At 39.3% G+C, this 24,265-nt stretch overlaps 1 protein-coding gene across 2 annotated transcripts in view; it reads left to right on the forward strand.

The window, feature by feature from the left end:
* Window positions 1–7,614: 7,614 nt before the first annotated feature.
* The window catches only part of F11 (coagulation factor XI), a 40,167-nt gene continuing 23,516 nt past the window's right edge, over window positions 7,615–24,265 (forward strand). For both annotated transcript variants that reach the window (XM_036838949.1, XM_036838951.1), the window contains exons 1-2: window positions 7,615–7,673; window positions 8,274–8,332. In XM_036838949.1, the coding sequence (XP_036694844.1) occupies window positions 8,275–8,332 (58 nt within the window). In that variant the 5' untranslated portion in view covers window positions 7,615–7,673; window position 8,274. The remainder of the gene's footprint in view (window positions 7,674–8,273; window positions 8,333–24,265) is intronic.

Here is a 24,265-nt window from a genome sequence, read left to right on the forward strand (position 1 = left end):
ATTTCCCTTTGGACGGTGTACTTGTAGCCTTCCTTTCATTCCTCAGAGCATCACAATTACCTTTTTATATCATGTGTTATTGGAAGAGATTCCTCTTGGTAATCTCCCATCCCTCACAGTGATTCAGGGAGTTGATTTATGGCTTTTGGAGCTCGAAGGACCTTAGAGTTTATTAAGTTATGCTGTGGGCTCTCCCTATCCACGAATTCTGAATCCATGTATTCAACGAATGGCTGATGGAAAATATTTGAAAAGAAGTCCGTAAAGTTCCAAAAAGCAAAGCTATTTACATTGTATTAGGTATTATAAGTAATCTAGAGATGATTTAAAGTATACAGTTGGAGGTTCAAGATGGTGGAGTAGAAGGACGTGCACTCACTCCCTCTTGTGAGAACACCAGAATCACAACTAACTGCTGAACAGTCATCAACAGGAAGACACTGGAACTCACCAAAAAAGATACTCCACATCCAAAGACAAAGGAGAAGCCTCAATGAGACCGTAGGAAGGGCACAATCACAATAAAATCAAATCCCATAACTACTGGGTGGGTGACTCACAAACTGGAGAACAGTTACACCACAGAAATCCACCCACTGGAGTGAAGGTTCTGACCCCACGTCAGGCTTCCCAACCTGGGGGTCCAGCAATGGGAGGAGGAATTCCCAGATAATCAGATTTGAAGGCTAGTGGGATTTGATTGCAGGACTTCAACAGGAATGGAGGAAACAGAGACTCCACTCTTGGAGGGCACACACAAAGTAGTGTGCACATCAGGACCCAGGGGAAGGAGCAGTGACCCCATAGGAGACTGAATCAGACCTACCTGCTAGTGTTGGAGGGTCTCCTGCAGAGGTGGGAGGTGGCTGTGGCTTACTGTAGGGACAAGGACACTGGCAGCAGAAGTTCTGGGAAGTACTCCTTGGCATGAGCCCCCAGAGTCCACCATTAGCCCCACCAAAGGGCCTGCAGGCTCCAGGGCTGGGTCGCCTCAGGCCAAACAACCAAGGGAGGGAACTCAGTTCCACCAAATAGCAGACAAGCAGATTAAAGTTTTACTGAGCTCTGCCCACCAGAGCAGCACCCACCTCTACCCACCACCCGTCCCTCCCATCAGGAAGCTTGCACAAGCCCCTTAGATAGCCTCATCCACCAGAGGGCAGACAGAAGTAAGAAGAACTACAATCCTGCAGCCTGTGGAACGAAAACCACATTCACAGAAAGATAGACAAAATGAAAAGGCAGAGGGCTATGTACCAGATGAAGGAACAAGATAAAACCCCAGAAAAACAATTAAATGAAGTGGAGATAGGGAACCTTCCAGAAAAAGAATTCAGAATAATGATAGTGACGATGATCCAGGACCTCAGAAAAAGAATGGAGGCAAAGATCCAGAAGATGCAAGAAATGTTTAACAAACACCTAGAAGAATTAAAGAACAAACAAACAGAGATGAACAATATAATAACCGAAAGGAAAAATATACTAGAAGGAATCAATAGCAGAATAACTGAGGCAGAAGAACAGAGAAGTGACCTGGAAGACAGAATGGTGGAATTCACTGCCATGGAACAGAATAAAGAAAAAAGAATGAAAAGAAATGAAGACAGCCTAAGAGACCTTTGGGACAACATTAAACGCACCAACATTTGCATTATAGGGGTCCCAGAAGGAGAAGAGGGAGAGAAAGGACCCAAGAAAATATTTGAAGAGATTATAGTCGAAAACTTCCCTAATGTGGGAAAGGAAAGAGCCACCCAAGTCCAAGAAGTACAGAGAGTCCCAGGCAGGATAAATCCAAGGAGAAACATGATGAGACACATAGTAATCAAATTGACAAGAATTAAAGACAAATTATTAAAAGCAACAAGGGAAAAATGACAAATAAAATACAAGGGAACTCCCGTAAGGTTAACAGCTGATTTCTCAGCAGAAACCCTACGAGCCAGAAGGGAGTGGCATGATATATTTAAAGTGACATACAATGGAAAAAAGACAGTCTCTTCAATAAGTGTTGCTGGGAAAACTGGGCAGCTACATGTAAAAGAATGAAATTAGAATGCTCCCTAACACCATACACAAAAATAAACTCAAAATGGATTAAAGACCTAAATGTAAGACCAGACACTATAAAACTCCTAGAGGAAAACATAGGAAGAACACTCTCTGACATAAATCACAGCAAAATCTTTTTTGACCCACCTCCTAGAGTAATAGAAATAAAAACAAAAATAAACAATTAGGGGGCTTCCCTGGTGGCACAGTGGTTAAGAATCCGCCTGCCAATGCAGGGGACACAGGTTCGAGCCCTGGTGTGGGAAGACCCCACATGCCACGGAGCAACTAAGCCTGCGTGCCACAACTACCGAGCCCGCATGCCGTAACTACTGAAGCCCGTACACCTAGAGCCCATGCTCCGCAACAGAAGCCACTGCAATGAGAAGCCCACGCACCACAATGAAGAGTAAGCCCCGCTCACCGCAACTAGAGAAAGCCCACGCACAGCAACAAAGACCCAACACAGCCAAAAATAAATAAATAAATAAATTTATTAAAAACAAACAGACAAAAAAAACAGATGGGACCTAATGAAACAAAAGCTTTTGCACAGCAAAGGAAACTATAAACAAGATGAAAAGACAACCCTCAGAATGGAAGAAAATACTTGCAAATGAATCAGCAGACAAAGGATTAATCTCCAGAATATATAGACAACTCATGCAGCTCAATATTAACAAAACTAACCAATCTAAAAATGGGCAGAAGACCTAAATAGACATTTCTCCAAAGAAGACATACAGATGGCCAAGAGGCACATGAAAAGCTGCTCAACATCACTAATTATTAGAGAAATGCATATCAAAACTACAACGAGGTATCACCTCACACTGGTTAGAAAGGGCATCATCAGAAAATCTACAAACAACAAATGCTGGAGAGGGTGTGGGGAAAAGGGAACCCCCTTACACTGTTGGTGGGAATGTAAATTGATACAGCCACTATGGAGAACAGTATGGAGGTTCCTTAAAAAACTAAAAATAGAATTACAATATGACCCAGCAATCCCACTACTGGGCATATACCCAGAGAAAACCATAATTCAAAAAGACACACGCACCCCAATGTTCATTGCAGCACTATTTACAATAGCCAGGTCATGGAAGCAACCTAAATGCCCATCGACAGATGAATGAATAAAGAAGATGTGGCAAAAATATACAATGGAATATTACTCAGCCATTAAAAGGAACGAAATTGGGTCATTTGTAGAGATGTGGGTGGACCTAGAGACTATCATACAGAGTGAAGTTAGTCAGAAAGAGAAAAACAAATATCGTATATAAACGCATGTATGTGGAACCTAGAAAAATGGTACAGATGAACCAGTTTGCAGGGCAGAAATTGAGACACAGATGTAGAGAACAAAAGTATGGACACCAAGGGGGGAAAGTGGCGGGGGGGGGGGATGGTGTGATGAATTGGGCGATTGGGATTGACATGTATACACTGATGTGTATAAAATGGATAACTAATGAGAACCTGCTGTATAATAAAATTAAATTAAAAAAAAAGAATAAACTCATTCAAAAACAAACAAAGGATATTGACAAATACAGCTCTGATTCTAAGGACCCTGTATTTTCAGTTAATTCTGATGTGAAATCCTCCGTTGTTTTCTTATTTCTTTAAGAAAATATTATCTTCTAATAAAAAGAAAATATGTTCATTATGTAAGATTTATTTGGAAATTAGAGATGAAAAAATAGAAATCACCCATAAAAATCACCCTATGGAGATAGTAGTAATATCTCGGTATATCTATTTCTAGTGTTGTTCTATACCTAAATATAAATACATATTTACAAAATTAAGAAAAAAATAAAGTATACAGTTGGATGTGTGCATCCATATGCAAATACTAACACCATTTTATATAAGGGACTTAAGCATCCATGGATTGGTGTCTGCGGGGTTCCTGGAACCAATCCCTTGCGGATACCCAGGGATGACCGCACTCCCTTTTATTAGAAGGGAATGAGTTCGATGGAAATGTACGTTTCTTCCTAAATTTAGGCCACTAGTGGGTGATAAGGTTGGCAATAGAGGTCTTTAAATCTCTCCACTCCCGTTATGATGACACTTCTACAATATGCTCTTGCTTTATGGAACTCATGTCTCGATATGTCATTAGAACACAGATGTTCTGCCTCTGATTTTGGCATATTTCTTCTAGAATTCTTTCATGGTTAAAGGAAAAGAGAAGCCGTTCATCTATATTAAGTAACCCAGTCATGTCTCACTTAGTTTAGTGTTGGACTTTCAGTAAATTCAATCCTCCAGAACATACCTGTCAAGCTGATAACTGACACCCGCTCCCTGAATTTTAATGCCATGGACAACATCTCTAGTCTCTCACTCAGTGACTTTTTAAAACTTCATTTAATAAGTAATTTTAATAAAATTGTTTTTTCAGTTTTTCCAAGGCCATAGCTGATAGAAACGACAAATTAAGAGGATGGAAGATGTATTCTTCAATGGATATCAAAGAAAGAGCTTACAAAAGCAAAGCCACCTGGGAAACACCATAGGCTGCGGCACTGAGATCAGGGTCAGCAGCTCTGCCCACTTTAATATCCAAAAGACCCCAGTGTAGACCACCCAGCCCCTAAGCTGATCGGAAAAAGTCAGGAACATATGTGATACAAGTAGAAAAGAGTCCCATCCTATGGTTAACCTTCTTATCTAGAAAGTGGATATACATAGAAAATCTTGTTCCCAGATGACGTTGGATAATTGGAGTTTTATTTGTAGAAATCAGTCTTATTTATCAATTTTATGCACTTATGTTTAAACCTTTGTGTTTGTTTGTTTGTTTGAAGTGACCCTACATTAAATGTGAAATTCAATGTAAAGTAAAATATTGCTACATGTTACCTTTTGGACTAAAATCTTCATTTAGCCCCAGAATAATTTGTTATTCATATTTTAATTGGAAATTCTCCAAAACCGTGTCAGAGTTGGAAATGAGAAATTATATCATCTTCTGTAGTATGGAAATGCAGATGCTGATTTTTTTAAATTAAAGGATGATCAAATATCCGTTTATATCCCCATTACCTGTCTTACTTCTAGTCAAAAGAGGTATCTCAAGAAAAATAAATTTTAAACATGGGTGCTACATTTTATTCTAAGAATTGATCTCAGTTTGAAATATGGATCATTTTAAAGGATAAGTTAGTGGATGACTGATTCATAATGTAATTAAAGTAAAAGCACTTTTGAATTGATGTCATTAGTGTCACTCAGGCTTTCTAACAAAATGATCCTCACGCTGTTACCAGACTGATTTCGAGTTTCCCATACTCTGAAGAATAAACTAGAGGAGAAGGAGAAATACCAGAACGTTTTGCTCAGCTGATAGCAAAAAGTAAAATCTCTTAGGGCTATCTGGGAGTCAGCAAAAACCATAAGCATCATTGGGTCACAGGGATTTACAGCTTAGAAATCTCTCCAGGTGGTGGACTGTTGAATTGATGTTCTATTCCTTGTCACAGACAACCAAAGAATGTCAGCTTTGAACCAACAGACCTTTCTCACAAAGAGATACTGGGCACAGAAGGGTCAGTTTTTACCCTGGAAGGTATCTGGATCAAATGCATTTATTTCCAGCATCTAATGAGATGCTGATAGAAACATTTAACTTTGACCCCCTTTTTCTAGGAACAGCACCTTCTTTATTTTTGGAATTATCCTGGGATATCCCCACCTTCTGTTCTCCTCATCCTTTTGCTTCCCCAAACCACACCCGCTGTAAACATGTGGTTCTAGAGGAAGCAATGGAGAGCCTCCCTCCTGCCCAGTCGCTCTCACACTTTGAGTCTCTAGAACTTCTTTTATACTAACAGCAGAAGGAAACTGTTTTTAAAGGGATCATGTGATGAGATTAGGCACACCCAGAGAAGCCCCATTTTGATTAGCTCAAAGTTGACTGTTTAGTAACCTTAATTACATCTGCAGAATTGCTTTTGTCCTGTAACATAGCGTAATGATGGACAGACAGGGTACCCCCAGCTTCTTCAGTCCCTGGGATCTGAGTGGGAAATCTTGGGAGACATTTCAGAATTCTGCCTACCACTGCTTCTTTCCAACTTCATTCTGATTTGGTTCTTCTGAATCTACAAAGAAATTTTTAGTTTTAATGTATTATGAGAACATATGTTCCACTGTAAGAAAAATTCAAAAGAAACACAGAAGTATATTTAAATAGGTTAAAATTGGTAATTGCACCTTTTAGGGAAACAACCTCCGAGGGTTTCCGCTGTGATTTGGAGACACGGTAGTTTTTCTCCCAGTCACCTTTTTTTCCTGATGAGGCCAGTAGCAGATGAAATCTCCAATTTAAATTCTTTAATATTGCACAAGCCAGAGGATTCCCTTTTGTCGTTTGCTGGTGTACCAGTTGATACCCTGACAGCATGAATATTTGAAATATGCTACTTCATTACAGCCAGAAAATATTTTATTGGCAACATTATCCTACATTTTTAATAAACACTGTTCTGCTGTTCTGCATTGCAGTAACATGCATTAAATATTTATTTAAGAACTAACTCCCTAAAAATCTAATTTACTAGCCAGAAAGATGTATTGCATTTTTGAAGAATAGTTAGAAAACAAAGGAGATTTAGTGGGCAAGGGATTATAGTCTTTAAATATTTTTAAAAGCACAAAAAAGAGAATAAATCATTTTGTATGGATCTAGTAGGTTAATCTAAGAATGATGGATAGAAGTGGCAAGGAGGTATATTTCAGTATATAGGGAGACTTTTTCTTAAAAATAAAAATAAAATAGAATTCCCTGAACAGGAACAGGCTCCTAGGAAAACCAGTTTGTTTCTTTCAGGTCTAGGTGTGCTGACAGAGGAGTCAAAACTCTATGCTAGGAGTGCTAACTTTGTCTGACAAGGGGCAGATAGTAAGTCTTTTCAGCTTTGCAGGCCGTACTGTTTCTGTCACAACTACTTAACCCTGTAGGGTGAAAGCAACCATGGATAATACAGGAATGAATGAGCATGACTGTGTTCCAATAAAACTTTATTTACAAAAATAGTCTGTGAACAGTGGTTTGTCAATCCCTGCTATGTCTTATTTCCTGAACTGGATGGGAGGAAGACCTAAAAATTGACCAATTCCCTTCCATCCTTAAAACTTCAGTGTTACAGGATTCCTTCACTAGGATATAGGAAGGCATGGATACCATTTGCCAAAAGGGTCTTTGTGCCTTCCAGGATGATCTATCCATTCCCACCCCTTATTCAGTTGTGTATCCAGGTTATTATATTGGAAAAGTCTAGTTAAGATTTATTATGACCCCAAATAACTAGGAATGTTATGGATCTTTTAAAAAATGGAAGCCTCTACATGAATTCTGTGGTCTTATTATGAAATAGTTAATGTATTTAATAGCTGAACACAGGAATGGGACATTCATAGAATATGTTGACAGGACGAAAAGTTGAAACTGTTGGCAGAAAACCAAAGTCAATATCGGAGCCAGGAGCCAAGCAAATACTGCCTGCCTAGAGCCCCATAGGGAAAGCTCAAAGACTGGCCATTTTTAAGTGGCGAGAGACACCCTCACCTCCAGAACTACGAAGCAGTTGTGCTTTCAGGTGGAGAATTTCTGTTATTCTGGTTGCTTCCAAATAGTTTTTTTTTTTTTTTCATTAAGCATTGTTTTTACTTTATGAAGAAACTACTAGTTGATGTTCTAATTCCCTGTGTATCTAGAGAATGTAGAAGGAATTAATATTCTTATATGTGGAAATATTTAAATGGAAGATATTTTTAAATCAAAGAGAATATTGAATGATTTAAAAATTTAAAACAGGCTTGAAGATTTTGAATATCTTTCCTTAGGGATTCTGGACCAATACTATTGCTGTGGTTTACAATAATTTTCTTTTTGTTCAAATCAAGAGGCTTCACAAGTGTTTAATTGCCTTCTACCAATTGCCTTTCCATAATTACTAAGAACATAGGTGCCAAATGAACAATAAACACAACAGTAGTCTAGAGGTGTCAATTTGTATCCTGTGCCAAGTCCTTGGGTACAAAATGTACAGAAAACCCTTGCTTTCTATACTGGTAATTGGGTGCTTAGATTTGCTATTCAGACATTTACAAGAAAATCTGTATCAGCTTAAATTAAGGTTCATGTTGAATATGATCTACAACCAGTAGAGTTATGCGTGTGTTGCCTTCTCTTTTAGGATGATTTCATTCAGACAAGCAGCTTACTTCATTTGCTTGTTTGCTACAGTTTCCTGTGGTGAGTGGATTATCTATAAGACCTAAAGTTAAGGGTGAATGGGAGAGTAATTAAGCAAGACATCCACACCTCAGGGCACATTAAGGTTCAGCACCAACTACCACTTAGATGTATCGCCTTATATACACCAGAGGGAGGAGCCCAGAGGTGAGAATGTCTTGGTAGGTGTTAACAGAAACTTCAGTTTGGAAATGACTCTCTATAGAGCAGATCTTACTATAGTCAGCCCTCTATTTTTATTACCAACATTAAAAACAATCAACTTTATCTGAATATTCAAGAGTGCTAGGAATTTTATAGTGTCTGGGGTCCAGTCCAAGTATCATAATATGTACTCAGTACATATTTTTACTCTTTTAGACCTCTGGGGAATTATTTCAGAAATGAAAGCACCTGGTTTATATTTAATTTAGTAAACCATCCACTTGAATAGTTTGAGCTTCAGCATCAGGTTTTGATCTTATTTCTCTATCCATTCCATTAAAGTTTCACAAAATAGGGATGATTCTGGACTCTGTTTTTCATTAATCATTGTAGAATGGAGTTTCCTCGATGCCACTATTATGGGTGATTTCTGAGTCTATGCTGACTTTAGACCACACCACAATGATTGTTTACTTATCTCTCAGATGTATGGTTAAGATAAACACCTCTAGGATAAGGGTTACATTTGGAAAGAAATATAATTTCTTAAGGAAGAAGCTTCTGTTCCCTAAACCAAACTCCCCTCCATCTGCCCCCTCACTCCTAATCGCTCTGAGCCATAATCATTACCACAAACAAATACACTGGATGCTGAGAAGCAGAAGTCAGAGATGCTGTGAACCGTGGCCACTTCAATTTTCTTATTTTTGAAAAAAAAATTATGATCATGCTAGGAAAATTCGAGGTGCAAATGAGCAGAAAATGAGAAACTACCTATTGTCTGTAGTCTTATAATACAGGAATGGCCTTTGTTAAAAATCTTTTGTTTAGTCTTTCAGATATTTTTTCTGCACACATTTACACACTCAACAAAGATGTTATTAATTACAAATAGTTTTTTGTAACTTGTGTTTCCCATTTATAGCAATCTTTTCATGCAAATAAATATATATCACATTTTCTGGAGCTTAATATTCTTCTCTATTCATGGTATTTTTGTATGTAGCTTCTTATACACGTTTATTTCTGTAGAATAAATTTTTGGAAATTAAAATACCAGATATGAAGATGTGCATATTTTTGAAGGTTTTATGACATACATCATAAAATTAGCTTCCAGAAAAGTTATTCCCAGGTTGACTTTTTCTACCAGCAGAGAGAATAATCATTTACCCCACTTAGGTCAACTCTAAAAACCATCTATTTTTTTGTGGCCTAGTATATATTCACTTTTCTGGAAACAATATCCTAATTTATTTCTGAGAACTGCTGCCTCCCAGTTTGGGTCCATGTGATGGTGACCCACGCAGGCTTGAACCAGTGAGGAATGCACACATCCTGCTGTCTGCAGTGACCTGACCAGAGCCAAAGCCTTTCAACTTCTAGAAATAAAACTCTAATTTTTTTTTTTTTTTTTTTCCGATTGGACTTGAATTACGTGAGAATACAGAGGCCTGAGTTTCTGGCCTCATCTTGCCACTCTGTGGAGCTTGAGAGCAAAGACAACACTTGGGAAGAATAGATGACATGACAATTGAAGACAATTAGATTGTGTCTTGAGAACATCAGCTGAGCACCACATCCAGTTATTTCTGAAGCCACATCCACCATGGGCTCTATGGCTTTTGTATCAGTACATTTCCTTTGTGCTCAAGTCACTTTGAACTAGTTTTTTTTTTTTTTTTTTTTTTATTTATTTATTTATTTATTTTATTTTATTTATTTATTTATGGCTGTGTTGGGTCTTTGTTGCTGTGCGAGGGCTTTCTCTAGTTGCGTCAAGCGGGGTCCACTCTTCATCGCGGTGCGCGGGCCTCTCACTATCGCGGCCTCTCTTCTTGCGGAGCACAGGCTCCAGACGCGCAGGCTCAGTAATTGTGGCTCACGGGCCTAGTTGCTCCGCGGCATGTGGGATCCTCCCAGACCAGGGCTCGAACCCGTGTGCCCTGCATTGGCAGGCAGATTCTCAACCACTGCGCCACCAGGGAAGCCCTGAACTAGTTTTTTTTTTTTTTTTTTTTTTTTTAATTATTTTCAACTAGAATCAGTGCATCAACACTGGTTAATTTAAAATTTTTGCTGGTGAGTAACATGGCATCTAGTTGTTTTAACTTGCCTGTATTTGATTCTTACCATTTTTCATAGCCTTACTAGTTGCCTGTATTTCTTTTGCAATTTATCTTTTCATATCCTTCACCCAATTTTTAAAAATTAAAGTGTTTTTCTTCTGCATATTGATTATGAAATTTTTTTAAAACAAGACTGAATAACCTGCCCAAAGTCCTTGGACACAGGGGCCAGTGTGATATAATTTAACAGAACATTTTATGCTATGAGACAACTTATGTAACAGTGCTTCACATACACTCTAAAATATAATACGAACAAGCCTATCCTTGCGGTCATCATCACCATCATCACTTGTGGTCATTATTACCAACTTAGGAGGATAAGCAAGACCACTTATTAGAACTTTCTTTCTGATCCACTTCAAAGTTAGCGTATTTTTAGTTGCCCCCTCTCATCAGCAGAGTCACCTGGCAGTTCACAAAGGCTCAGTTGCAGAATGGGAACTCCCGGGCTAGCACCAGCCATTGTTTGGAACCTTGTTTGTGCACTGGGATGGGGAAGAATGGCTGCTTGATAGTTACGAATCAGCCAAAAACACCAACTGTCTAAAACACAGGTCACTTTGAAGTTATTGTCACTGGACCAGATGGTAACTTGTATTCCCAGAAGCTTCCACCTGGAGAGATCTCCACTCTTTCTAAATATGAACCTTACCCAAGGCTTAGTCATCTTAGCTACACCTCTGAGGGGAAGAGAATCGATCTTGCTGGGTTGGGTGTCGTAATAGGGCCCAGGGTCAGAATCCCCAGAGGTGTGGGTTAGCGCAGAGGAAATTTTAATCTTTAGTGCTTAACGAAATGCATGTGTCTAAGCTGTCCATTCCCTGAAAGGCAATATAAAAATAAGTATTACTAGAATTGAAGTGTGGTTACTGCCCTGGGGAATGGACAAGGTTGTCATTGGAATATGTTATGGTTAATGGACTGTTTATCAACTGCAGAGAAGGTTCTACCTGAATTGGAAAAGCTTAGAAGGCAGACTTTGACGTGGGTCTTTCAAGGTAAACCTAAACTCATATATAAAAGTTAACACGTTAATATATGAAACAATAAAAGTAAAGGTAACACAATACTCTAATAATATGTGGGATGCAGGGGACTTTAGAGCTGTGAACAATTCTAAACAGCAATAGTTCAAAATTTTCAATTTGGTAAATGCGTGCATTTGCTTAAACTATCTAAAACTCAAGCGTCTAGACCCTGAGCAAATATTGCCTCCTTTGCACTCATTCCTAAAGTAATAACTACTTAATAACCCCTAGATTGCTTGAGTTAAACTGAGATGAGGAACATCATTTAACATTGCACATAAGAAAAGAGAACAAGATTAGGAGTCAGAAGAGTTGGGGTTATGTCCCAGGACATTCATTAGCTGTGTGGATCTTGGGCAAGTCTGTACTGCCTTGAGATTCAGTTACATACCTTCTTTCTTAAAAAAAGAAAAAGTCAGATGCATATGATGAAATCTGTCTCTAGCTTCCCTTTCAGACCTATTGTGAGAATGTAGTGCAGATGTTTGTTATGAAAGTGCTTTGAAAAATGATCATACATCATTATTTTTAAGGCACGATATTTTCACAGCATGTTAGAAGACAGGGAGAAACCAAGCTAAGATTGCATTTGGGGGGAATAATTTATGTACAAATTATGATTGAGTATGATTAATAAAAATCATCCAAATATAAAAACCAAACAAATAAATAAATAGGCAGGAACAGGAACTTTAGACTCTTGGAAAATTTATTGAATCCCCTTCCACTGAAACCATAAGTAAGTTAAAAATACAAACAAAGCTAAATTGCATAAAATTAAAATTTTCTTCTATTTCTAGAAAGAGATATTGAATATTCCAGATTGTGGAGTTTTAGGTCATTATTACTTAGTCACTGAATAAAAGTGTTGTAGTTTTTAATCTTGGTATATTTTTATTGACAAATACTACAATATAACCCTTAGTTTTCTTAATATAAAAACAAATATATAAATATATATAACAAAAATAAAATATTTGGATAGAGTAAAATATCACTCGAATTTATTGTAGCAAAAATAAAATAAATAAAATTAAAAATAACTTAGAAAAAACCTTAGAAAAAATAGAATAGGAAACCTTAGAAAAAATGGGAGGACTAGGAGACCAGAAAACTTTAATTCTGATGATGATTGCTACTAATGACTTGGGAAACAATTTCCCACCCTATCCTAATAAATTTAAGGCAAATGGACTATTTCTCTAACGTGACTGATCTGAAAGTGGAAAGTGCTGAAAAGATTCTCTCAACTGATGGGTTGGCAGAACCTGAAAATAACCATGATGGGAATATGCATCATTGCTGTATTACCTTTGCCATATACAGGTAATTTTGTAGATTTAAATTGCAGATGTTTTTAAAATTTTTCATCCTTTCCCCCTGCCCCGGTAACACCACTCCGTCAACACACATACACACACTGTGTGCCTGCCGTTTGTGTAACAATCAGCCCTTAGTTCTAAACATGGGGGCCTAGCTTAGTCAATATATAGTTTACCTGAGGAGGAGTACTTTTCCTATTTTATAAGATCAAATTGATATCTTAATACAATTTAGTGTAAATTCTTCAATTAGGCATTATTTTCCACTGTGATATCCAAAGAAAACTTAAAGAAAAAATAATATTGTGCCTTTCTCAATACCCCTAGTTATTGTTTCCCCCCCAACTTAGTCTACTCACAGAGCTTGATTTAATGTTCCCTTCTAACGCTCCCCAGATATCGTCAATTAAAGGGAAAAATTGCTCCCAGGCACATAAAGTCTCTAAACTCAGGACCGATTTTAGTTTAAAACATTTACAGGTAGGTTTATAGCTTTTAACTAATCATTAAGAAAACTTTTCGTTTTTAAATATTCCATCCCAATTCTTAGCCTGTTTCTTTTCTTGTGTAAAGCAGAATTGGAAAGAGATCCCATTTCTACAACTTACAAATTCCTGCCATCATTATTGCCTTGTTTCTCTTCCACTGCTCATTGATAATTCCAGCATGAAATATTACCTGTATTGCTGCACAGACCTTGCAGTCTGGGAAGTAAACTAACCCCTTTTCCATGCTAGTGCTCTAAAACATATTGGAATGTATTTATTTCAAGTAGAGTTTGATAGTTTAGTGATGAAATAAAAATTCTAAATCCCCTAATAAATGGGGCAGTTGCCAAAAACGGAATATTATCCTTCAAAACTACCCAGCCCAGACTTGGAAAACAAACTTATGGTTACCAAAGGGGAAACATGGAAGGGAGGGATAAATTAGGAGTTTGGGATTAACATATACACACACTGTATATACAATAGGTAACCAACAAGGACCTACTGTTCAGCACAGGAAGCTCTACTCAATATTCTGTAATAACCTATATGGGAAAAGAATCTGAAAAAGAATGGATATATGTATATGTATAACTGAATCGCTTTGCTATACACCTGAAACTAACACAACATTGTAAATCAACTATGCTCCACTATAAAATAAAAAATTTTAAAAAACCACTACCCAGCCCAAATTGATGATTTACTTCCAGAAGGGAAACTGATTGAATTTGCTCTATGCGTTTTATTTGGACAGCTTGTCACCGAAACATTTATAAAGGAATTGATATGAGAGGAGTCAATTTCAATGTATCTAAGGTGAGCAGTGTTGAAGAATGCCAAGCAAGGTAGACCGATAGCATTCACTGCCAGTTTTTCACATACGCCACGCAAACCTTCTTCAGTACAGGGCACTGGTGAGTAAAATTCCCAGTGTCTGTTCTTTCTCATGGTGTTTTTAGGATTTAATTGTATTCTTCATAACCTTTTTTTTTTTTTTTTCCCAGCTGAAAACCAGACAGGGCTTTTAGATCTAACCACTCTTCTTATTTACTCAATTTTGGCATCATTTTTCCTGAAAAGAGTAATTTCCATTTGGTCCTCAAATTTCCATTTGTGCTTGCAGAATGAGGGTTCAGCAAATAATGTAGAAGAATGGCTCCCACTGCATCCTCACCTTAACCCTCCCTCTGCAGAGCGGGGGGATGTCTATTTGATGAATAACACAAAACCCTAACCCAGTCATCACCAAGGTCTTGCTTTGTTTATTTTCCACTGACCATGGATCATTTTCAACTGGAAATGGACTTCTGCAGGTACCTGGAAGTTTAGGAAGCAAAGTAACCTCTGTTTTTCACATTCAGGAACAACTGCCTATTAAAGTACAGTCCACGAGGGACACCTACTAGTATAAAGGTGCTGGCTAACGTGGATTCTGGATTCTCACCGACGCCCTGTGCAGACTCGGAAATTGGTAATTGTATGGCTCCTACTTCACTCTGTGATTGTAGTAGGCAGAAAAAGAGCCCCCCAAAGACATCCACATCCTAATACCTGGAATCTGTGAATATGTTACCTTACAGGGCAAAAGAGGCCTTATTAAATATGTGATTACGTTAAAGACTTTGAGATGAGAGATTATTCTGGATTATATGGATGGGCCCGATGTAGTCACAAGCGTCCTTATAAAAGAAAGAGATACCAGAAGGGACAGAGTCAGAGAGAGAGAGAGAGAGATTTGAAGAGGTTACACTTCTGGCTTTGAAGATGGAGGAAGGGTCCATAAGCCAAGGAATGCAGGTGGCCTCTAGAATCTGGAAAAGGTAAGGAGCCCTGCCAGCCTCTTGACTAAAAAGCCCAGTAAGGGGCTGCCCTGGTGGCACAGTGGTTGAGAGTCTGCCTGCCAATGCAGGGGACACGGGTTCGAGCCCTGGTCTGGGAGGATCCCACATGCCGCGGAGCAACTAGGCCCGTGAGCCACAATTGCTGAGCCTGCGTGTCTGGAGCCTGTGCTCCGCAACAAGAGAGGCCGCGATAGTGAGAGGCCCGCGCACTGCGATGAAGAGTGGCCCCCACTTGCCGCAACTGGAGAGAGCCCTCGCACAGAAACGAAGACCCAACACAGCCATAAATAAATAAATTAATTAATTAAATTAAATTAAAAAAAAAAATACAAGGTGCTATAGAAGCACTTAAAAAAAAAAAAAAAAAAAAGCCCAGTAAGACCCATTTCAGACTTCTCGACTGCTGATCTCCAGAACTGTGAGATAATACATCCGTGATGTTTTAAGCCACTACATTTGGGATAATTTGTTACAGCAGCCATAGGAAACTAGTACAGTGACATTGTAGAGAAAACTATAAGGTCATTTCTTGGTGGTGTCTGTTACCTAGTGAAATGACTCTAGCATAATGAATCAATGAAACCCTGTAGTCTCAGACACAGAGGTAATTTTAATTGAATTATCCAGAAACTTTGCTATGACATTCTACCTTATTTAGCATATCAGCATGTCAATGATAACATGTTATTGAAGCCAAATAGCCAACAGTCACTTCTACACAGTATCAAGTGCTGACCCTGTACCAGGCCCTGAATGGGGAGCTCCTGGGAAGACTGGGAAGTTGGCAACAATGCACACCTTTTCCTATCTGTTCCCATCCTCCCCAAACACACCTCCTCCATGGTGTGTTCCAGATTCATTGCTTTGAATTAACTGATTATTTAATTTTTTGATATTCAGATTTGGTTCTTTTTTTAAATATAATTTCTTTCTCTTCATTGATATTCTCTATTTGGCGAGACATTGTTTTCATACTTCTCTTCAGTTCTTTAGACATGGTTTTCTTTCATTCTTTGAACATATTTATTTATTTTTTTTTTTTGAACATATTTAAAATAGCTGATGTAAAGTCTTGGTATAGTAAATCCAATGTTTGTGCTTCCTCAGCAATGGTTTATACTGACCTTTAATTCTGTGTATGGGCCATAGCTCCTTGTTTCTTTACATGTCTTGTAATTTTTTGTAAAAAAAAAATTAGACTTTTTAAATACTAGCATGTGACAACTCTGGAAATCAAATTCCCTCCTTCCTCAGAGTTTTTTGTTGTTACCATTTTGTGTTGTTGTTACTGTTTGTTTGGTGACTTTCCTGAACTAATTGTGTAAAGTGTTTAGTCTTCGTTGTACATGGCCACGGACGTCTCTGCTTGGTTTTCTTCGTAGTTAGCTAATGATGGGACAGAAGTTTCCTTCAGTGCCTGGAACCAGTGAGTTTCCCAGCCTTGAACAAGTGGCTTTTTGTGAGAGTTAGGGCATGCCTACACTGCCCCCGCAGGGATTTTGCAACTCTGCCCTGGTCTCCACTTTCTGCTGACACAGAGCTCACAAAGGTCAATGTCAGCCGGCTCAGGGCTTCCTCAGATCACTCACGGGCTTGTGCACAGACTCGGTCACGCACGCAGTCAGCTCTATACATGCTCATGGCCTTCTAGATGCCCAGGAATATGTCAGAGATTTTCAGGCTTTCCCTGGTTTTCCTTTTAAGATTTTTATGGGCTTGTGGTTTGTCCCAGCTGTTACTGCTGCCTTAGGCAGCTACAATGCTGTGTAATGGCCATAGTTGTTTTCTGTGACAAATACTTCCAAGGAAAACGCCGTTAACACTGAGGAAGCTCTGAGTCAGGTGAAAGAAACTCAATCCTTGGGAGTGGGGTTTTCCTGAGACCTTCCACACAGTCAAATAATGACAATGCTCTGGGGACAGAGCTTTGGGGCAGCTCCAGCTCCGATCTGCCCCCTCCTGGGGCTGTTAGGCTGCTGGTTTTCCCCGTGACTGAGGGTGTTTTCAAGGCTTCTGTGGAGCTGGGGAGAGGGGGTGGGAACAGGGCAAGTTAAAACCCCACAAAACTTGCTGTTCTTATTGAGATTCGGCTGTTTTTCTTGAATAAACTCTCCCTGGACTTTTATAAACCTTTGGTTAATTCCTAGAGTTCTGAAACAACGTTGATTTTGACAATTCTGCCAGCGCTCATTACTTTTATGGAGGAGAGGATTTGGGAGGTCCTTACTCTGTCATTCCCGCTAACATCCTGTAGTGCTTTTGGTAAACGAAACAAATGAAAAACAAACTAGCTTTAAAAAAGAAATGGTCTTTGGAACAAGATAGCCCTTGTCCTTCTGTCATCTGGACAGGGTAGACTGTGACTGCACTTTGCATTCAGCTCTGTGTTCCACATTTTGTACGGAGCAACGGACAAGTGGAACACTTCAAAGGAGAGTAACCCGAATGGTGAGATATCTAGAAATCATGGAAAATAAGATACAGTTAAAGAAATTAAACCTGAAAAAGAGTCAGGATGACTGTTTTAAATTTTTGTTTTTGAAGGACTGTCATTGGGAAAAGGATTAGATTAATCTGTGTAGTTTTATAAGGCAGATACTACTATGATAAAAATAAGAAAAAAATTCCAACACCTGCAGTGATCCAGAAGTGAGCCTTGTCATGAGGTAGTCAGCTCCTTGTCACTATAAATGTCTTAAATAAATGTTGAACAACTTGTCAAGGGTATCCTTGAGAGGATGCAGTTGTAGGTAGGTATGGATGACCCATAAGTTCTCTTCCAGCTTCAAGAGTCTGGTTTGTTTTGTTGTTTTTTTTGAAAAAAATTTAATTAGTTAAGGTCTAATTTCCTAAACTGCCCATCTGAAGATATTATGTTATGGTGAACACTCCCAAAATATGTCCAAGGGGAGTCTGGACACTGGTGCAAATTAAACTATTTGTAAATAAATTGTTCTTGTGAAAAATGCTCACTTACATTTACTCAAAGAACAAAATATTCTTCTATTGTCGAAGGTTTGTTTTTTTCAAAAATTATATATGTATACTTTTTCCAGTTTTATTGAGATATAATTGACATACAGTCAATTATAAACTTATACATGCATAAGTTTAAAGTGTACAGCATAGTGTTTTGACTTATATGTGTTGTGAAATGATCACTGCTATAAATTTGGTTGGCATCCATCATTTCATACAGATACACACACCAAAAAAAAAAAAGTAAAAGAAAAAAACGTTTTTTTCCCCCTAATGGTGAGAACTCTTAGGATCAACTCTCTTAACAACTTTCAAATATACCCTACAGCAGTGTTTTTCATGGGTGAATAATATTCCATCATATATATATATATGCCTATATATATGATGGAATATTTTATTTATATATATATACATCTATCTCACAGTGTCTTTATCCCTTCATCTGTCAAAGGAAACATCTTAAGTTTCCATGTCTTGGCTATTGTAAATAATGCTGCCATAAACATGGGGGTGCAGATAGCTCTTGGACACAGTGTTGTTATTTCCTTCCAATATATTCCCAGAAGTGGAATTTCTGGATCATATGATAGTTCTGTTTTTAATTTTTTGAGGATTCTTCATACTGTCTTCCATAGCGGCATTTGTTATCTCATATCTTTTTGATAATTATCATTCTAACATGTGTGAGGTAATATCTCATTGTGGTTTTAATTTGCATTTCCATGATGATTACTGAGGTTGAGCACCTTTTCATGTACCTTTTGGCCAGTCATTATCTTCTTTGAAAAAATGTCTATTCAAGTCCTTTGCCCATTTGACAATTAGATTATTTGGTTTCTTTTCTTTTTTTGGCTTTTGAATTGTGTGAATTCTTTAAGTATTTTGGATATTAACCCCTTATTAGATAAATGTTTGCAAATATGTTTTCCCATTCTGTAGGTTGTCTTTTCATTTTGTTGATAAAAATACTAATTTTAAAATTATCATTTTGAATATGTAAAACAAAAACAGAAAGATAAGAGCGTCTAGGCTTTCAGACTGTAGGCAATAAGAGAGAATTTGAGAGATTTTTATGGAGATGAGAGGATGGCAGAGAAAATGAAAGTTCTTTGGTCAACCTAAGGTTCTAGGGTGGTCCCAACGCTGCATCAGAGCCCAATACAGGGCTCGCTCTCTCTCTCTCTCTCTCCTTCTCTCTCTCCTCTCTCTTTGTCTGTGTGTGTAACTCTACCTTCTCACCTTTACTATTTTTATCCAAAGAAATGACCTTAATGGAAAAGTCATCATTCTAATTTGTTTTAAGACTGTAGTCTTACTTCTATATTTATTTTATTGCCTCCTTCTGAAGTTGTACATTGTTTTACCTAATAGGGAAAATCCAAAATACCCTACAAAAGACAAATGTTCCTTTGGTATCAAATGAAGAATGCCAGAAAAGTTACAGAGATTATAAAATAACCAAACAGATGATCTGTACTGGCTGTAAAGAAGGAGAGAAAGATGCTTGGAAGGTAATGCATTGGATTATGAAAACACATAATAGGCCACTTGAGAAAAATCATTTCAAAATATATTTTTTCCAAGAGTACTTCACTATAGTTTTCCAAATAATTCAGAACCAAATAATCTGAAAATTTCATAAGAAGTCTTTAACAAATTGAATATACACATATAATTTTTATATATTATACATCTCACAATCTTTGCAGGAGCATGCCATATTTAAGGGAAGACAATTGTAATACAATAATTGTGCTGGGGCTTCCCTGGTGGCGCAGCGGTTGAGAATCTGCCTGCCAATGCAGGGGACACGGGTTCGAGCCCTGGTCTGGGAAGATCCCACATGCCACAGAGCGACTAGGCCCGTGAGCCACAATTGCTGAGCCTGCGCGTCTGGAGCCTGTGCTCCGAAACAAGAGAGGCCGCGATGGTGAGAGGCCCGCGCACCGCGATGAAGAGTGGCCCCCACTTGCCGCAACTAGAGAAAGCCCTCGCACAGAAACGAAGACCCAACACAGCCATAAATAAATAAATAAATAAAATTTAAAAAAAAACAAACAAAAAAACAAACAAAAAAATAATTGTGCTAAAATATAAGAGCATTAGATTTATCTCACCTTGGGTGATGACGTCAAAATTTCCTTGTTGGAATGAACAGAAAATGCAACCATACTCTATTGACTTAAGTCACTTTCACCCCATTCAACAGCTGAGGCACATGAGTATCTGAAGAACTATGAGAAATTTTTTGTGTGTGGTGTGACTACAGAATTTTAAAGGCACATCTGTCATAACCTTCTGTCATTTTATTTTTTCCACTCACTGTGACATAGGGTGATTCAGGTGGTCCCTTGGTTTGTAAGCACAATGGAATATGGCATTTGGTGGGCATCACCAGTTGGGGTGAAGGCTGTACCCGCAGCAAACAACCAGGAGTCTACACCAAAGTTGCTGAGTACATGGACTGGATTTTAGAGAAAACACAGGATGGCGATGGTCAGTCTTTGATGAAAGCGTCATAGAGATGGGGAAGAACCCAGCTTAGAGCATTCGTTTTACAACCTGCGTTCAATTCAAGTACTGAGCCTTGGGGTCCTCGTCTACAAAAACGTGGGGAGTGGTGTCTACCTCCTGTCCTTGTCATAAGGGTAAAAAGGGCCAAAGCATAACGCTTTCAACTGTCAGTAATAATGCTGTAATGGGAGAGGAAACAACTGAGGATCTCCGCGACTGTTTGTTGTGAAATAAAATGGCAAAAGAATGTGATTAAAAAGTGTTTTCTTCTGATAGTGAAACAGACTGGAAGATACATGACTCCAGCTTCTAGCACAGTACCTGGGATCATTCTAGTCTCACCATCTCCTCTGGGTCTCAGTCTGTCTCAGAGATACTAAATTCTTCTCTCAACCTCACCTGCATGATTGTTCATACCTACTACTGCCTGCCTCATTTGGGGTGAAAAGCCGGTAAGCTTGGATTTTGTTCTGCCGGGTGGAATCGAAGAAACCTGTGTAACATGCACTTCTGCAAGGAAGAGGTGGGTTATCTGAACCTGGAAGAACAGTAGTGCCCCTTTTTACGTTGGCCTCCTACCTTGGTCCCCCAGGCATTGCCACAGGGCTCCAGGCTGGCCGTGCAGGGGAGACCAGTGGCGGTGCCACTATCTGGGTGCAGCTCCTGCAATCGGCTCATCACACAGCCTTTGCGGAAGGCAAGGGGTCTGCACTGCTGGGATTCCGTGGATATTGGGTTCTGCAACAGTAACCCAAGGAGCAGTATTAGGTAAATTCATGGTAGGAGGAGGCAGCCCTGGAATGAATGACAGCAATTCTTATGCAACACAAATTCCAAACTTGCCAATGACCAGGCACCACAACTGATACCAGGCAGTTAGATTCAGTTCCGTGAAGCTGACATGACATTGACACAGTACTGACCACTTACAAAATATTGTGTAAATCAATTAGAAAAATAGAAAAGCAAAGTTCCGAAAAGAGACTGAGTTTTTCCTTCTATGCTCAAAGACACACTGAGTGGTAGAAAGGACTAACGATGGAGGAGGCTGAAGGAAAACCACGAGGTCTGAGTTATTTATAAATCACACAGTAGGAAACTGAAGAGTTAAGGTTTTACTCCACAAGTAAATTCTCCAGATTTTATAATATCTGGCTGGATTCCCTGAAATGATTTAAAACAAAAAAAACCCACAACTTCGACTTTTACTTTCGCATGCAATAAAGCTATTGGTCTTTGTTCTTTGTGGGTGTTGTTTTATATTTTAAAAGAAAAAAATGGTTTACAATGAAAATCTTTTATCTTAGCTTTTAGTATCCTAAAGTGTGTTTGAATAGGACGTTCAAGTGCTTGCAGGGTAACCCTTGGGCTTTTTTTGGTCAGGGAATGACCTCCTTTGGGCAAAAGAGGAAAGCTTTGAAATGTGGAACTCCCACATTTGGGGTATGATGATCATTTTAAAGTTGCCAATTGGAACCAGTGGTGCTGGAATGGTCTCTTTATTACCCAACATGTGTTCAGTACAAGGGGGAACAGAAGAGCCCTTCACACAGTAAGAGCCTCAAAGGACTGAGATGTGTGTAAGAGGCTAAGAAGGCGAGAGGTTGGGGTGACTTCGCCCTCTTGAGGGAGAGTAGACTGGAATGTGTGGGTCTCTGGCAGTGCCGCCCACGAGAGGCCGGTGGCAGCGCTACGCCTGGAAGCTGGCACTGCTCTTGCCCTGTGACACCAGCATATGTACCTGTGGGACGTACAGCACCTTACACATCTGACACGAGGTTAGCCAAGGGCTCCAACATGTGTCTCGTTCCTCACCAAGGTCTGGGAAACCTCTAATGTATACTTAAAACTTTCATTAAACCGTGAGCCACTTTCATTCACATCACATATAAATGGGCATTCAGTAAATGTCCAATGAATGAGTACATCTTTATTCTCAAGATGAAGCAATGGCAGCTCAAAGAAGTAGAGAGGTTAGTTCCAGGTCACTGGCAAGGCCAGAGCCAGGACTAAGCTTGCACTCATATCCCAGGTCATGTCTTCTAGGTTTGTATCATGTTGTCTCATACTATGAAGAAGATAAAATGTGACAGGAGCACGTATAACAATTATTCATTATTTTCATTGTTATCTAAAGCAGTGGTTTTTCAATGGGAGACACTCCCACCCAGGGGACATTTGGTAATATCTGCAGACATTTTTGGTCGCCACACCTGGGCAATGGGGTGCTAGTGGGTAGAAGCCAGGGATGTTGCTAAACATCCTACAGTGCACAGGACAGCCCCTTACATCATAGAATTATCTGGCCCAAATATCAGTAATGGCAGGGTTGAAACCCTGATCTAAGGTCAGCATTGAAACTGTGTCATGAAAAGGGGATATTTCAGGGACAGCAAGAAAGAGGTTGCAGGACACAGGAGTCTGTGTTTTTTTTTCAAAGCAAGTCTTGATAAGAAAGAAGGAACTCCAAGAGAAAGCTGACCGTGGCTGTGACTGAGAAGGGGTCACCAGCACACCTGTGTGGCTTTCCCTGTCCCAGACAGAGGATTTTAGGTTACCCATGATCCCAACTTCTGACTTGTTCTTGGGTCCAGTAATTCCCCATTTTCATTAAGGTTCAAAAGCATTTTATTTCACTGGGAAGAAAAAAGCTTTTTTTGAATAGTTTTTAATTAATTAATTTATTTTTTTGGCTGCGTTGGGTCTTCGTTGCTGCGCGCAGGCTTTCTCTAGTTGTTGCGAGCAGGGGCTACTCTTCGTTGTGGTGCGCAGGCTTCTCACTGTGGTGGCTTCTCTTGTTGTGGAGCACGGGGTCTAGGCGCGAGGGCTTCAGTAGTTGTGTCACGTGGGCTTCCGTAGTTGTGGCTCGCGGGCTCTAGAGTGCAGGCTCAGTAGTTGTGGCGCACGGGCTTAGTTGCTCTGCGGCATGTGGGACATTCCCAGACCAGGGCTCGAACCCGTGTTCCCTGCATTGGCAGGCGGATTCTTAACCACTGCGCCACCAGGGAAGTCAAAAAAAAAAAACTTTAAGATAAAAGTAGTCGGGGGCTTCCCTGGTGGCGCAGTGGTTGAGAATCTGCCTGCCAATGCAGGGAACACGGGTTCGAGCCCTGGTCCGGGAAGATCCCACATGCCGCAGAGCAACTAAGCCCGTGCGCCACAACTACTGAGCCTGCGCGTCTGGAGCCTGTGCTCCGCAACGAGAGGCCACGATAGTGAGAGGCCCATGCACCGCGATGAAGAGTGGCCCCCGCTTGCCGCAACTAGAGAAAGCCCTCGCACAGAAACGAAGACCCAACACAGCCAAAAATTAATTAATTAATTAATTAATTTAAACAAACGCAAATGAGTTAAAAAAAAAAGTAGTCAACGTTAGAATTCTAAACTGCAATGCATTAGTTGAAAATAATTTTTAGAATACTTGGTATCAGTGTGAAAAGATGGTCCATTTGATCTCAAAGAGTTTCTATGTAGTTAAG

This window comes from Balaenoptera musculus, chromosome 21 (genome assembly GCF_009873245.2).
Source record: "Balaenoptera musculus isolate JJ_BM4_2016_0621 chromosome 21, mBalMus1.pri.v3, whole genome shotgun sequence".
NCBI classification, from domain to species: Eukaryota; Metazoa; Chordata; class Mammalia; order Artiodactyla; family Balaenopteridae; genus Balaenoptera; species Balaenoptera musculus.